Source organism: Candida jiufengensis, assembly GCF_024610255.1.
Source record: "Candida jiufengensis strain CBS 10846 chromosome Unknown scaffold1, whole genome shotgun sequence".
Classification (NCBI taxonomy): Eukaryota; Fungi; Ascomycota; class Pichiomycetes; order Serinales; family Debaryomycetaceae; genus Lodderomyces; species Lodderomyces jiufengensis.
This window is the reverse complement of record NW_026261562.1, coordinates 1,678,489-1,694,915: the sequence shown is the minus strand read 5'-3', so window position 1 is coordinate 1,694,915 and position 16,427 is coordinate 1,678,489. Positions and strand designations below refer to the sequence as shown.

At 25.5% G+C, this 16,427-nt stretch overlaps 7 protein-coding genes across 7 annotated transcripts; 3 read left to right on the top strand and 4 right to left on the bottom strand. All coding sequences in view use genetic code 12, as the record gives it.

Moving 5' to 3' along the window:
- Positions 1-884: 884 nt before the first annotated feature.
- On the top strand, positions 885-2,486 carry OPI1 (transcriptional regulator; the record flags this gene model as incomplete). Its single annotated transcript, XM_051765202.1, has 1 exon — positions 885-2,486. One exon carries the CDS (start codon positions 885-887, stop codon positions 2,484-2,486), a length of 1,602 nt encoding a protein of 533 aa, XP_051618540.1.
- A 583-nt stretch (positions 2,487-3,069) lies between these two features.
- KGF54_004497 (uncharacterized protein) lies at positions 3,070-5,925 on the top strand (the record flags this gene model as incomplete). The annotated part of the gene is made up of 1 exon (XM_051765201.1): positions 3,070-5,925. The coding sequence occupies one exon, from the start codon at positions 3,070-3,072 to the stop codon at positions 5,923-5,925; it is 2,856 nt and encodes a 951-aa protein (XP_051618539.1).
- A 468-nt stretch (positions 5,926-6,393) lies between these two features.
- Positions 6,394-7,500, top strand: KGF54_004496 (uncharacterized protein; the record flags this gene model as incomplete). Its single annotated transcript, XM_051765200.1, has 1 exon — positions 6,394-7,500. The coding sequence occupies one exon, from the start codon at positions 6,394-6,396 to the stop codon at positions 7,498-7,500; it is 1,107 nt and encodes a 368-aa protein (XP_051618538.1).
- Positions 7,501-7,563: 63 nt separating this feature from the next.
- Positions 7,564-8,583, bottom strand: RPC40 (DNA-directed RNA polymerase core subunit; the record flags this gene model as incomplete). The annotated part of the gene is made up of 1 exon (XM_051765199.1): positions 7,564-8,583. The coding sequence occupies one exon, from the start codon at positions 8,581-8,583 to the stop codon at positions 7,564-7,566; it is 1,020 nt and encodes a 339-aa protein (XP_051618537.1).
- A 297-nt stretch (positions 8,584-8,880) lies between these two features.
- On the bottom strand, positions 8,881-9,513 carry KGF54_004494 (uncharacterized protein; the record flags this gene model as incomplete). The annotated part of the gene is made up of 1 exon (XM_051765198.1): positions 8,881-9,513. The coding sequence occupies one exon, from the start codon at positions 9,511-9,513 to the stop codon at positions 8,881-8,883; it is 633 nt and encodes a 210-aa protein (XP_051618536.1).
- Positions 9,514-10,201: 688 nt separating this feature from the next.
- BUD14 (protein phosphatase regulator) lies at positions 10,202-12,904 on the bottom strand (the record flags this gene model as incomplete). The annotated part of the gene is made up of 1 exon (XM_051765197.1): positions 10,202-12,904. The coding sequence occupies one exon, from the start codon at positions 12,902-12,904 to the stop codon at positions 10,202-10,204; it is 2,703 nt and encodes a 900-aa protein (XP_051618535.1).
- A 1,505-nt stretch (positions 12,905-14,409) lies between these two features.
- On the bottom strand, positions 14,410-15,720 carry AAT1 (aspartate transaminase; the record flags this gene model as incomplete). The annotated part of the gene is made up of 1 exon (XM_051765196.1): positions 14,410-15,720. The coding sequence occupies one exon, from the start codon at positions 15,718-15,720 to the stop codon at positions 14,410-14,412; it is 1,311 nt and encodes a 436-aa protein (XP_051618534.1).
- Positions 15,721-16,427: the final 707 nt, after the last annotated feature.

The window sequence follows — 16,427 nt, the reverse complement described above, 5'->3', positions numbered from 1 at the left end:
TATGATATTATAATAACATTAATCAATCTAATTTATCTATGATCTTTGAAATAAGGAATATTTTTTTATGTATACATAGTTGTATTAGTTGGAATTTTGTTGAGATTATTATAATAATTATTACTATATAATTATTGATAGTTATAATAAATTTTCGCATGCAAATATAATTAATCAATTTATTAATCAAACGTTTATTACAATCAAATTTTTACAATTAAACTAATTAATTTTAAGTGAGACATTTGAGTTTAAGTTAAGTTCAGATGAAATTGAATTAGACAGTTCTCTATAATTCGATTTTAGATTTGATCGTTGATTAAATAAAGAAAAAAAAATTTCATACTCATTTTTTAATTAATTTTACTAAGTTACTAATATTTATTAATTTACAACAATACTAAATAATAAAATACTATTTAAAAAATATCACATACAAATTTAAAAATTATTTTATTTTTTCTTCTTTATTTTTTATTAATAACTTTTTTCTTTTACAATTTCATTATTATTATATATATTTAATCAAATCTATCATTTAATTTTAATATTAATTAAATTTTTGATTCTTTCTTCCATATTTGATTAAATAAGGATTATTATCATTAGTTTAGTTTTATTAAACTTTTCATTTCATTTAAAAGAAGGGGATTCTGGTAATCACTTTTACTTTTAATTTATATTATTATTAATTATTATTATTATTATTTTTATCAGTCACATTTATTAAATTTTTAATTTTACTTTTTAAAGATTAATTTATCAATAAATATACAACAAAATTTACAATTTACAATTCCAATCTCATATCTTTAATATAATTAATTAACATTTTCATATCAATTATTCAAAGTGTCAAATTATAAAATAATAATATATTCAATATGTCAATAGGTTCAACTACTCAAACTCATATACAATCTAACACTAATTCAAATAATCAACCATCAAATGTATCAATATCATCAAATATATCTTCAAATAATAATAATTCAATAAATGGTTCATCTTCATTACCTGGACCACCACCACCTTATTCAAAATCATTACCAACTACTTCAACTAATATGACTGATATATCATCATCATCATCATCATCAATAAATTCTAATTTTACTTTACAACATGAACAACAACAACAACAACAACAACCAAGTCAGCCGCGTGATCAAAATGATTTAGTCACAGCTGCTCAAGCTTTAACTCAATTAACAAGAACTAATTCTCCTCCTTCAGATGTTGATACTATTGTTACAAGAGATAGTGATGAATTATCTACTACAACAACTACAAGTAATTTTGAAAATAATCAATTACCTCCATTAATTGGTCATCATGAACAACAACAATTACAACAACCACAACAAAAACATCCTATTGTTTCAACTGTTAATATGGTTGCAAAACATCCAATTGTTATGAATGCAGTAAAATATTATGAATCACAAAAAAGAAATTATCCTTCTTTTAATTATGCTGCTGGTATAGTTGAAGCTGCTGCATTACCTGTTGTTAATAAAATTGAAGATAATTTAAATACAAGACATCAACAAACAAGATTACCATCATTTTCACAATTAGAAGCTAATAGTTCTCATTATAGTTCTAATGAATTAACTCCAGTAGTTTCATTTGATAATAAACAAAAAAAAAGAAGATTATCATCATCAAGTGTATCATCAAATGTATCAACAATGTCAACATCTTATGATACTAAAAAAAGATTACAATTTTGTATTCATATTTTAAGAGCAGCAAATGCAAATATAAATTCAAAAATTAATTTTTTACAACGAAAAATTAACGAAACTGAATTAGCTGTAAAAGAAGAAAGAGTTAAATTACAACATCAAAGATCTCATGAATCTTTATCACCTGATCAAGCAACTCAAAAGACTAAAACTGAAATCATTGGTACAGTTAAAAAGATTATTCATTTAATTTCAAATTTTAGACCAAGTACTCTTGGTGGTACTTCCAATACTACTACTACAACAACTACTCAATCAGATACTTCAACAACTACTCAATCAGATACTTCAACAACTCCAATCACAAATGATTATGCATTATCAAGAATTCCAACAAATATATCATTTTTACAAGATTATGAACTAAAAAACACTATAAGAGATATAATATTACATTTACCAGCGTCATTACAACAACAGTCTTCAACATCATCAAATGGTGAAGAAGGTAATGATAGAATATTTGTATTAGCAAAAGAAAGTTTAGATATGATTACAAAATTAACTAATGTATTCAGTGAACAATTAGTTAAAGTTGAAACTTGGGTAAATGGTGAAGAACAATTACAACAACAACAATTATTAAATAGTCAAGGTGAATTAAATGAGAAAGATGTTGATATGAAAGATGCTAAAAGTGACGATCTGGTAAGTACAAGATGTTCAAGTGAAGAACCAGATGGTTTAACTTCTGCTACTAAAAGAATGAGAATCAATGAATTAATTGATAATTAAATTTATTAAAGTAAAGAATTGATAAGTAATGAAATCATAATAATAACACATAATTTATACATAAGTTATAAAATATAATATAATATAAGTTTAAAATGTTTTAGAATTTAATGTTAAGAATTTTCTGAGTATTGGTATCAGTCTGTACATAATTTAAATCTTTTTCTCTATAAGTTGATGAATACTTCAGCCTTAATACATCGTGGCATGTTTTAATTAACCTCTAAATAAAATTCTCTATATTAAGTAAAATCATCATCAAATTTTTTACAACCAAATTTTTTTTAATTGTTTCTTTTTCCTAAAAAAAAATAATTTTTTATTTCACAAACCATTTTAAATTTTTAAAAATCGCTTCTATTTAGATTATTCAATTCTTTAATAAACAATTTATGCAAATAATATCCAAAGACAATTACTCAAACAATATACTACAATAAAAATTTGATTGGAATATCTATTAAATCTATATAATTGGGAACATTAGATCAAGGGAAATCCATCAGATCAATTAATCTAACATAATTACAAAAAAAAAGACATCTACAGTTAAATAATTAATGAAATATAGCCTACCGAAAATATGTCTTGGACTCCAGATCAAAATGCATTAGAACAATTAAAACATATTTTTAAAGGTACTTTATCACCTAATAATGAAGAAAGAAAATTAGCAAATGATGCTTTAATTCAAGCCAAACAAAATTCAGCAATTGAAAATTATTTATTTACATTGTTAATTTTTGATCAAAATACAAAATCAGATATAAGAGCAGCAGCCGGTATAAATTTGAAAAATTCTATACTAAAAAATAAACATAATTCAAATCAAATTGATAGAAGTTTTATATTGGATAATATTTTCACTGGATTACAAAGTAATGAAGTTCTAGTTAGAAATATTACTGGGAATGTCATAACTTCATTGTTTTCAATATATGGATTAGAAAAATGGAGCTCTTCATTGACTAGTCTTATTCAATTAGCGAATACTCCACCACAAGATAATGGTGATAAAAATTATTCAACTCAAGAAGCAGCAATGAGTGCATTAGCTAAAATTTGTGAAGATTCATATATACAATTAGATAAAGAAATTAATGGAGAACGACCTTTAAATTATTTAATCCAAGAATTATTAAAAATTTTAGATCAATCACAAAGTATAAAAATTAAATTTTATGTTATTCAGTGTATTAATCAATTTATTTTATTAAATACTCAATCGTTTTTAGTTATTATTGATTTATATTTACAAAAAATTTTCCAATTAGCTCAAGATACTGATGGATCAAATTTAAAAGATTGTGAAATTCTTAAAAAAAACATAGTTACTTCATTTTTATTCATATTGGAAACAAGACCAGATAAAATTGCACCTCACATTGATGGAATTTTAAATTATTGTTTACATTTAATGCAAAATCCTAAAAACAGTAATGAAGTAAGTTTAGAAGCATGTGAATTCTTATTAGCTTTAACAACATCTACAGACTTTAATCATGTTTTCTCAACTGATAAATTAAAAATTATATTACCAATATTATTAGATAAGATGATTTATTCAGAAGATGATATTTTGGCGATGGAAATTGAAGATAGTAAAGATGATACAAACATTGAGGATAAAGATGAAGATATAAAACCAACAATTGTAAAGTCTAAAGATGCAAGAGCTGTATCTAATGGAACTACAAAAAATGGTCATATGAATGGGAATGATAACTCCCACGATCAAGAAGATGACGATGAAGAAGACGACGAGGACGAGGACGAAGATGATGAAGAAGATGGAGCAGGTACACATTGGAGTTTAAGAAAATGTTCAGCAGCAACATTAGATATATTAAGTGAAAATTTACCACAAGAAGTTTTGGTATTAACGCTACCTATATTACAATCCAAAATATTATCAAATGAATGGCCAGTAAGAGAGGCAGCAATATTAGCATTTGGAGCAATGAGTATAAGTTTTATAGAATTAGCAAGAGATAAATTACCTGAATTAGTTCCATTTTTAGTTGATAAATTACAAGATTCAGAACCAAGAGTTCGACAAATTACATGTTGGACCTTATCAAGGTATGCTACTTGGGTAAGTGAAGAAGCTCATGAAGGTGGTCAATATTCGAATTATTTTCAACCTACTTTTCAATCTATTATTAGTTGTGCATTAGATTCTAAAAAAGTTGTACAAGAAGCTGCTTGTTCTGCTTTGTCTTCATTTATTGAAGAAAGTGACTCATCATTAATTGTAATATACCTTGAAGAATTATTAAATCACTTTGCAAAATGTTTTGCTATATATCAAAGAAAAAATTTAATTATTTTATACGATTGTGTTCAAACATTTGTTGAAAAAATGGGATATGAAAATTTATCTAAAGATCCAAATTATTCAAATATTTTATTACCACCATTATTGAAAAAATGGAATTCATTAAGTGATGAAGATACTGCATTATGGCCATTATTAGAATGTATGGCTTCAGTAGCTGCAAAATTAAAAGATCTTTTTGCACCTTATGCTATTCCAGTATATGACAGAGCTTTAAGTATTTTATCAAATTGTATTATAATGGATCAAAATTGTCAAACTGATCCAACTATAAATTCACCAGAAAAAGACTTTATGGTAACTTCATTAGATTTAATTGATGGATTAATTCAAGGTTTTGAATTCCATTCAATAGATTTAATTAATCATGATTCACAAAATTCAAAACCAAACACTAATTTAATTGATTTATTGTTAGTTTGTTTTGAAGATTATAATCAAGATGTAAGACAATCATCATATGCACTTTTAGGAGATTTAGCAATATTTGTAATTGATATTTTAAAACCTCATTTACATTCTATATTTATGAGTATTGGTAATGAAATAAATAATAGATCCCCAGAAACTTTCCCCATTTATAATAATGCCATATGGTCATTAGGTGAAATTATACTAAGATTACCAAAATCAGAATTTGAAAAATATTTGGAGAATTTCATAAATCTATTAATTCCAATAATGAATGATTCAACATTACAACCAACAGTATTGGAGAATTGTGCAATATGTTTAGGTAGAATGGGAGAAAATGGATCTGAAATATTAGCACCAAAATTAATTGAATTTATTGTCCCCTGGTGTAAAAATTCATTACATTTAGAAGATAATGAAGAAAAACAATCATCTTTATCAGGTATGATTAAAACCATAAATATGAATCCAGATAATGGTTTTGGTGGATTAAATACTCAACAAGGTAAAGTTAATTTGGCGAAATTTTTAGAAGTTGTTGGTAATTATACTGATGCATCAAGTGAATTACAAAATCAATTCTTACAATTGATTATGAATTATAAAAGTTTAATAGGTGAGGAAATTTGGGAAAATCAAATTTTAAAATACGTTGATGAATCATTAAGACCAAATATTTCAATATAATAAAAGATTTTAAAAAAATAAAAAAGAGTTATATATAAATTTTATATAGAGTTATAAATTAGTATGTTAAAGTATATAGAAGTTAAAATTAAATAATGATTTTTTTCGTACTCGTGAATATTCATCTGAAACTATAGTGAAAACCGGATTAACAAAAAGGTAAGAATGCAAAGGCAGCCAGACGATACTTTTTGAAGCTTTTGTCAAATTTAAAATATTCCTATATTGAGTCTTACTATTATGTTCAACCCAATACCTCCATAAACCCCTTAAAGTTTATTAATACTAAATTTAGTAATAAGTTGCGTTTTAAAATACGAGACTTCAAGAACGGAATTTTTTTCAAAATTGATAAGATAAATATTGACTTTATAATAAGTTCAAATACAATTATATTTACACAATGCTAATTACTTTAAGGATAAAGTTGCAATTATAATATCAAAGTCAAAAAGTTGAAAAAAAGTCATGTTTCAACTAGCAGTCTTATTCTTGAGTATAACTATATTAATTTATCAATTATTTAAGGAATACAAGAAATATGTTCAAAAATCACTAAATCCAATCTTACAAAAAACAACTTCAATTGACCCAAATTTTAAATGGTACAATAATGAACCATTGAAAATAAGACCTTTTGTGGGCAAGACTAATTTTAATCCTAAAATGGGGATAAAAAACATTTCATCAACTCCAAATGATTGGTTATTAATTGAAGATACTTATTTAAAATGTACGAATTTAAAACAAGAATCATTGACTAAAATTCCAGAACAAACTATGTATATTTCTAATGATTTAAGATCAATTAACGCATTGAAAGAGTTTTACTCTTTGGTTTTTAAATTTTACATGAAAAGGTATCCTCAATATTTCCAATATAACAATTCAACTGATGAAATAACAAACAAAATCAACGGGTTCAAATCAAAGTTGAGTACTCCAAAAATATCAACAGATCAAATGTTATTGAACTTAGGCTCAAACATGGAAGAAGATTTTATTCTATTATTAAAGGATCACAACCCCAAAGATCCAAATGAAGAATATATATTAAAAGGAAGTATAGTTGGATTTCCAGCAGGTTTTGACGCAACGGATTTATTTAATAAACCAATCTCTTACATCCACGAGCCAGTTCCACAATATGAAAAAAATTTAAAATCATCAATGCATAAATTTTTTAATAATTTAAAAATAGGAGATTTATGGATCCGTTATAATTGGTCAGTACAAACTCATTCAAATTATTTCACATTAAATAATCACGGTAGATCAGGTGATAAATTGAAAAAACTTTCGATATCAGATATTGATTTTGATAATGGATGTTTTTTAAGATGTGAAAGACAAATATTATTTAGATTACCTTTAAGTGGTGCTATAATAATGACAACTAGAACTTATTTAACTAATTTGAATCAGATTAAAAAAGAAGGTTTAGCTAGTGATATGATTTTTGGAATACGATCAGTGCCTGATGATTTAGGGTTTTATAAAAAAAGAGAAGTTTGGGGTGATGCTGTTATAGAATTTTTATCCAAAGACAAAGAAAAGAACGTAGAAAAAATCTAATTTGAATGATTTACTTGATATTATGAACCCTTCTTATTTATTAATATACATCTAGAGAATAGACTATTGACCTATTGGACAATTTCTTAAATATTCAGCTTTAGTTTTTAAAATTCTAACAGATTTAAAAAATATTTCTTCAGGTGACATAGCACCAGTAGATTCAACATTAAAAATAAAATGATCTCTTTTCCTACCTAATTTAACTTTATTTTGAAATTCAGAATGTCTTAATACTTCTCTTGATACAGTATCTTTTCTTGCATCTTTTACAAAAGCTTCACCTTGATTATTTATACCTATAACTCCAGAAGGAAAACATTTTTGAAATTTTTTAGCTAATTCACCAGTTATAGGTTCTAAAATATCTATAACTGGTAATAATCTATAAGAAGCAGTTGCAACTGGTGAAAATTTCGCATGATCTGATCCTACCCCTAAAATACAATGAGCTCTTAATGAAATTTCTTGACCTGGTCTTAATTTTGCAATTAAAATATTTGGATCAGTTGATTCAACTGGTTTATCTTTAAATTTTTCCAATTGAGAACCTTGAGGTTCAAATTTTAAATCTTTTGCATATACGTTACTGTTTTTATATAAATCATTTGGATTAGTTGAATTCTTAGGTGGATGAGGGTTTCTTGTACATGTTATATCTAAAGATAATACTATAGTATTATCTTCTGTGTAACGATCATTTTCATCTAATGATTTATCTACCCAAGTTAACATATCTGGATCTATTTTTAAAGGGATAAGACCAATACGATGTGCTAACACTTCATCTTGTATTACTGATGTGTTCATAAAAGAATATATAATTTCTGCTGCAACACTTGGAACTTCTGCAATCATTATTCTACGAAATGCATTTGATATTGAAGTATCTATATTAATTAAATCAAATGTTGCTTCTCTTTCATTTAAATTTGTTACTATTATTTCAAAATTTTTAGCAAAATTATCTGTGTTCCATGAATAATCTTTACCGTTTGAATCTTGTTGATGACCTGGATAATCTGTTGATGTTGTGTTTGTAACTCTATTATATTCTATCCCCACTATATTATTATCTGACATGTTTAATTGTGTGAAATGATTGAGCGATGAAAAAAAGTTTTCGTAAATTGGATTCGTAAGCGATGATGATATAATACAAGGATGATTTGAAATATGAATGAATTTTGCTTGTTGGTTGTCTTGGTGATAATGATCTTCTTTGGTTTGAAAAAAAAATTAAAGAAGATCATCTTACATACTTAAATTGAAATTTTACGCTACCAAAATTCACACACTATAAAATTATATTACTAAGAATACTTTGAAGTCTATAAGAATGTATTATTAGCTATATATATGTATAAAATTTTGTTTCATTTAGACCATTGAACCAGCAGATGGGAAAGCACCAGGCAAACTACCCAACTGGAACCCCGAATTATCATCAGTTGAAGAAGATAATGAAGATCTCGATGCAGAATCCATTAGATTGATTTTAATATTCATTATAATTTCGATACCTTTTATTAAATCAATAGTTAGTAACATTACATTACCATTATAGCCGTCGTTTTCTTCTAGTTGTAATTTATGGCGGTGAGTTTGTTCCTCTTCTTCTTCTTCTTCTTCTTCTTCTTCTTGGTTATTTTGTGGTTGTACATTTTCTGTAGTTGTAGTTGTATCTTGTAATGTTGCGTTCGGTTCTAATTGATTTTGTAAACCCAATATATGCAGATTATCAACAATACCAATTATATAAAGCATCAATAACTGTATAAAAAAGCACAAAAGATCCAATGCAATTAATTCAAATCTATTATAAGGTAATCTTTCACCAATAAATTGTACAGTTAATCCACCATTTGAAAACCCCGAAAAGCCGTCGCCTGATCTATTTAACGTGCCGGGGGAGGCAGGACTGAATATTAGATGTAATAATATTATACCAATGTTTCCGTAACATATTACTTTCAAACTCATTTTAATCATTCCTTGAATATATACGTTCATGTTATTATTTTGTAATTGATTATATTTAAATATTTCCGGATTAATGTTGATTATAATAAGGTGTATACTACATCTAATGATTAATTTTAAAAATGAAAAATCTCTTAAATATAGTATAACAATTAATAAAAATTCAATTAATTGAAATGATTCTTTTAAATTTTGTAAAAAAAATTTCTTACGTTTTTGAATTATATTCTTATTGTTTGAAATAGTTTCTTCCACAGTAGGGTATATTTGTAATTGAAATTCTTTAAGACTGGATTCTAGGTTTATTTGGTGAGGTAGAATCTGTTGGGGTAGGTTTTGATCATTATTGTGATTCTGCATTATATTTTTGCCTTTGTTTTTTTACTTTATGAGTGTTGAGTTTTAAAAATTTTGTATTATTCTGTGCGTAAGTTTAGTATAGTTATCATATGATTGACTTATTGTTGAATTGTTTGTACTTGATTTTGGTATGATTTTTGTTTGATTATAATTGTGAATATTCTCATATATTCTTTTGATAAATACTGAGTAATTACACAAAAATTTACTACTAACAAATTTAAAGTTTATGGGTCCAAAATTAGAGTTAATAAAAATAGATGAACATAAGTAGAATGTATATTATTAACTTATATATAAATGCAATGATCTAGAAATAATATAGTCAAGTAGTCAAGTAAATTAATTGCCATTTAATTTATTTCAAAATATCATCTAATTCAGCTAATTTTTCAGCTAATTCATCAAATTTCCCTAATATTGGCATAAACATATCATGAACAGGTTTTGATTTTCTTTTTTCTTTATTGCTAGTAGTTTTTTCTTTTTCGGTGTATCTTTCAGGTGATAAATTAGTTTGAATTATATTAGTATCATTAATATTATTATTACTGGTTGTTGAATTATTTTGTTGAGGAGTTAATGAATTCATACTTGTTAAAGGTGTTATATTATTTTCTTCAAAATTTTGATTTGATAAATCATTATCTATATCACTTAATATTTCAACTTCATCTATAACACTAGTTAGACTTTTTTGATTGGTCTTGTTATAGCTGAGTGGATTACTATTGTTGATGTTGATAATTGGAGTTGATGTTGAATGATTTTGGTGATTTGATGGTGGTGTTCGTAATTTTTCAGCACTTGATATTACATTTAGTGATGATGTTGAACTTCGATATAACTGATGTGTCCTGGTTGTTAGTGAATTGTTTCTGTTTATTGAAGTAGTTGATGAATTTCTAGATTGATTAATTAAACTTGAATTTGTGATTTGCTTGGATCCTTCATTACTCACTTGATGGTTATAGTTTTTTAATTCCTCATTACTTTTAATGTTATTTATAAAACTATCTTTATCTATTTCTTCCAAACTTATACTCAGATTACCCTCGTCAACCATATTGTCTAGACTATCCTTATCATTGTCATTTCTTGCAATTTCAATTGAATGATCTTGAGCATAACTATCAAAAGAAAATTCTTCATCATCATCTTCACTTTCATCTTCTTGTAAAGGTTTTTTAATTTTTACTCCAATTTGTTCAATTTGTTCTTTACTCCCATTTGACGTTCTTTCTTCATCATCTGAATTATGACTATTCATTTGTTCTTCAATATCACTAGTAACTTTAGTCAATCTGTCCAATATAATCAGTCTTCTTAAATTAGGAGATTTATTTATTTCACTATTACTGTTGAATCTTGGAGATTTTAATTCTAATGGAGTATCTGGTGAGAATGAACTTATTGAAACATCATCAAGATTGTCGTAGTTACCGAATTTTCTAGGTTGTGGATATAATGATTCATTGAATTTATTTGTTTGTTGTAAGATTGGAGTTGTTAGTTTAGAATTTGATGGTGAAGCTGTGGTTGTAGTGTTGGTGGTGGTTGATGGTGAGTTTTTTATTGAGTTCTTTTTGGTTATAATTAATGGTGTTTCTGCTGGATACACATCACTTAATGTTTCTTTGTCTTGATGTTGTGGAGGATATAAATCTGGCGCTTCTATATTATATTGAGCTAAATTTATCCGTATTTCTTGATCATTCATCATTGAATAAATATTTTCATTATCATTATGTATTGGTACTTCTTCCTTTATTATTTTTTCTGCACTTATGACTTCATTATTTTCTTCTTCATCTTCTTCTTCATTTTCACTCTCTTCATTTTGTAGTAGATTTACAAAAGTAACTGATTTCGAAGCTTTTAAAGAAATATTCAGTTTTGAAGTATTAACAATAGTTAGATCACCTTCAGTTGATTTTTCAATTTCTTCATTCTTGTAACAATTTAATCTTGCTAATCTTTCACCATGAGTTTCCAAACATTCAGCAGGTACGAAACCAATTTTTCCATCTTCTTCATCTGAACTTAAATCATCTATATCTTTTGATAAATCCCCTTCATTTTCTCTTGCTATTCTTTCAATTTTTGTTAATTTTTTAATTAACCACCAATAATTATCTTCATCATTTATTAAATGGACTGGTTCATTACGAGTTAATGAACAATGTGATGGATCTGGACCTGAAAAATCGTATAAACCATATAATTTATCTGGATCTAATTCTGATGGTGGTGATCTTGGTGGGGATAATGTCATCATTAAACTATCATCTTCCATCGTTAGTTCATCATCTTCTGAATTTATATTATCATTTTGTTCTTCTTCTCCATTATGGAATTTATCATCTTCTATTTCATCATCACTATTATAATTCTGTAAATCATCTAAAATTTCTAATCTATGAGGTACATCATCCTCATCATCCTCTTGCTCCAGTTCTAATTTAACTTTAATTTTTTTAGTAGAATCTTCATGTCCGCTTCTTTCCAATCTATTTTGAGCTAAATTTAATGAGTTTTTTCTTATTATTTTACCATTATTATCAGTTAAAGAATCAGATTTTGTAAAATCCTTCCTGCTCGGAGATTTGGTTTTACTTTGATTATTTTCTAACCCTAGTTTATCATCATTATATTGTTGATTAAAAGTAGTTGTTTTAAAATTTTCCATAGATATTTCATTGAATATTTCAGTAGGATTAAAAATATTATCATATATTATATCATTTTTTAAATTTTGATTTAAGTCTTGTTTTGTATTTTGTTGATCAATTTTTTGTAATTTATCTAATATATTAATTTGAATATTTTGTTTACCTAAACCTTTAAATTGATTATTTTGTATAACTGATGATGTATTTGTTTGTTGAGATGAAGTATTTGACAGTATTGATAATTTCCTATCTAAATCTTGTAAAATTTTATCTGCATTATCTAAGGATGAGTGTCTTAACAGTTGATAATGTTTATCCCTTTCGATAGTGGTAGTATTATTCTTATCATCATGTTTATTATGATTATTATTTGGTATATGAAGATCCATTATGGATACTTTTGTATGGGGATTAATTCTGATAGTAGTCGATATATTGATTCTTTAATGTCTTTATCTTAGAACTAATTTTTTTAAATATGACTTGGTTTTATTAAGATATTATTATATTTATTGTTTATAGTATTATAATAATTTGTAAAATTGTTATTTTTTTTTTAATGTTGTGTAATTAAAATTATAATATTTTTTCTTTCTTTACTTCTTATGTAAACCAACTTAAAAATATTTTGATCAACAAAAATAAAACAATCAAATTAAGTTTATAATCAAGTTACGATTGATTGTGAAGAGATAACTTCAATTTTAATGATAAATTTTGTAATTGGGCAGATATTGATTAAGCTAGAAACTAAGATGTAGAATAAATTTGTTATAATAGATAAGGAAATGATCATAAATATTCCCAAAAATATATCAGAGATATCAATACAAACAATAACAATAGAATTAAATTTTAACAAATAACAAAACCTTTTTTATCAATTATTAAATTTTAGTGAGGAATTTGGAACAGAGGAATTCAATAATTTGAAGCAACTATCAATTCTGAAACGATTTGGTAGCATTAAACTTGGTGCAGAATACTTCTTTTTTTTGCTACATAATCAAAAGCCTTGCCCCTATTAAATAATTCGAATGATGATTAACAACAGGGTCATTTAACTTCGGTATAAAATATGAAAAGTGAATAAGACCATTTAAACAAAAGGTACATTGGTCTGGACCTTCAAGACAAATGGACTGAGGTATTGAAGTAAGATAATGCAAAACAAGAGTAGAAAAACATTCAAGCTTGAAACGTATACTAAAAATAGATTTGATATTTTACATTAAAGCAGTTATGTGTTTCAGGATGTTATTTAAGGTACCAAAAAAAAACTGTAATAAATAATTGTACGATATTACTTTTCATTTTTAGTTGAAAAAAATAAATTTTTAAACTGATGGAAAAAATTTACTCAAAAATCAAAATTTCAACCTCGAGGAAATTTTGAATCGGATCTAAGTCGCGCCTTAACATTTTAACTAATGCTTACTTCAGTAAAGTAATCTCAGCATATCTTTATATAGTGATCAGATTTCTTTAATCGAGGTAACTCATCTCCAAATACGGCATCAGCTGATAAAATTTGTAAATATCTCGAAAATTGTTGAGATAAAGAGAACAATATCAAAATTGTAAAATAACACGGCAGACGCGTCTTTTTGTCTCACTTTTTTATTTACAACCAGTATATACAATAAACAATTTGAAATTTAAGAATGCTTAGTGAGCCAAATCAAATTAATTGACTTTGTCACAAGATGTTGAATTGTATCTCTTAGCTCGTAAAATTAAACTTTTATTGTAATATAAATTAATAAGAGATCGAATTTTATTTCGTAATTTTTATTATAATATTATTGATTTTGTATATTGTTAATTGATTTTGTATCTTTCTTAAATTGACTTATACATTTTTTGTCATTTACTTAAATGATGTGACTTTTTTTCAACCTTGAATAACTTCATTAATAGCATTTGCTAAATATTCAACATTATTATCATTAATACCAGAAATACTAAATCTACCATCATCAGTTGCATAAACACTATAATCATCTCTTAATTTTTTAACTTGTTCAGGTTTTAAACCAGTATATACAAACATACCTCTTTGTTTTAATAAATGATCCCAATTATAATTTGATTTATCTAAATTATCATATAATTTTTGTCTTACATCATTTAATCTACCAACAACTTTATCTAAATCTGATAACCATTCTTGTAATAATCCAGTTTGTTCATCGAATATAACTTCAACTATTTTAGAACCATGAATTGGTGGTGATGAATAAATTGGTCTAATTAATTTTTTTAATTGTGATTCTATTGCTTTTGATTCTTCTTTTGATGGAGTTATAATTGATATTGAACCGGTTCTTTCACCATAAAGTCCCATATTTTTAGCAAATGATTGACATAATGCAAATGTTGGAATTTTATTTTCATTAGCTAATTTTGTTAATTTTCTAATTAATTCAATATCTTGATATGGTTTACCACTTGCAAAACCTTGATATGCCATATCAACTAATGGGAAGAATTTCTTATCTTGAATAATTTGTAAAACTTCATCCCATTGTTCATTAGTTAGATCCATACCAGTTGGATTATGACAACATGCATGCAACAAGACAATTGATCCATCAGGTTGTGATTCTAATGATTTTTTTAAATTGTTAAAATCTAAATCATTAACACTTGTTTCATAATAATTATAAAATTCAGGTTTTAAACCAGCATCATTAAAAACAGCAACATGATTTGCCCAAGTTGGTTTTGGTACTAAAATTTTTTTATTGGTATAAAATCTATTTAAAAAATCAGCAATAACTCTTAATGATCCAGTACCTGAAATAGTTTGTGAAGTAACAATTCTACCATCATCAATTAATTGTTTACCATTTGAATCTTTATTTGAATTATTAAAAATAAAATTTTTAACAATTGATTGAAAATTTTTTGATCCAATAATTGGAGTATATTCTTTTTCAGTTTCCTTTTTTAATAAAATTTCTTCAGCTTTTTTAACTGATGGGAATATAATTGGTTTACCTGAATTATCTCTATAAGCTCCAACACCTAAATTAATTTTTTTTGGATTTGAATCATTAATATAAGCTTCTGTAATACCTAAAATTTTATCAGGTGGAGCTAATGGAATTTCACTAAATTTTAAATTTCTATTGGTAGTAGAAAATGATTTAATTTTTAATAATCTTTGTTGATGTTGTTTAATTAATTGAGTTCTATACATCTTTAATGGTAATTTAGTAGATATAGATCAATTATGGAAATATGAATTGGTTTATAAAAGAAACAGTTGATGTAATTGGAATAATTCAAAAAACAATTGACAACTATTAATTAATTATATATAGTTTATAATTTAGTGAAATTTTTCAATACTTATTATTATTAGACTAATAAAATTATTATATTTTTTTCTTCTGATAAATGGAACTTAAATTTGTGTGTCAAATTGTTATTTATTATTATAATTAATAACAGAATCCCCACTTTTTTTTTTATTCACCTCGAGATCAATATGACTCAAATATGAAATTATTAAAAATTTTTCCAACGTAGATTATTTCAGGGACTCTGCGGATCAAATGCAATGACAGATCGATTGACAGGAGGTAACAATTGAGTTTCTTACAAATTTAATGGTATTTTTCTGGACTAACTACATGATTTCTCTCAAATTAATTTTTCTTTAATTGATCCAATGAAAATTAGAAAATATTTAGACCCAATTGGTAGTGCTATTTCTTTACAACCTAATTTTTTTATTCCTAATTAATCCGAATATTAATAAATACCACAGAAATTTTTGTAATTTTCCCCTCTATTTTAACAACCGAAGTCGGTTTATTTCAATAAATCATATGATTTAAAGGTCTTTACTAGAAATGTCAAGGTTAATGAATTGCTGTAAGGATTGGATATCAGGCAAAAATT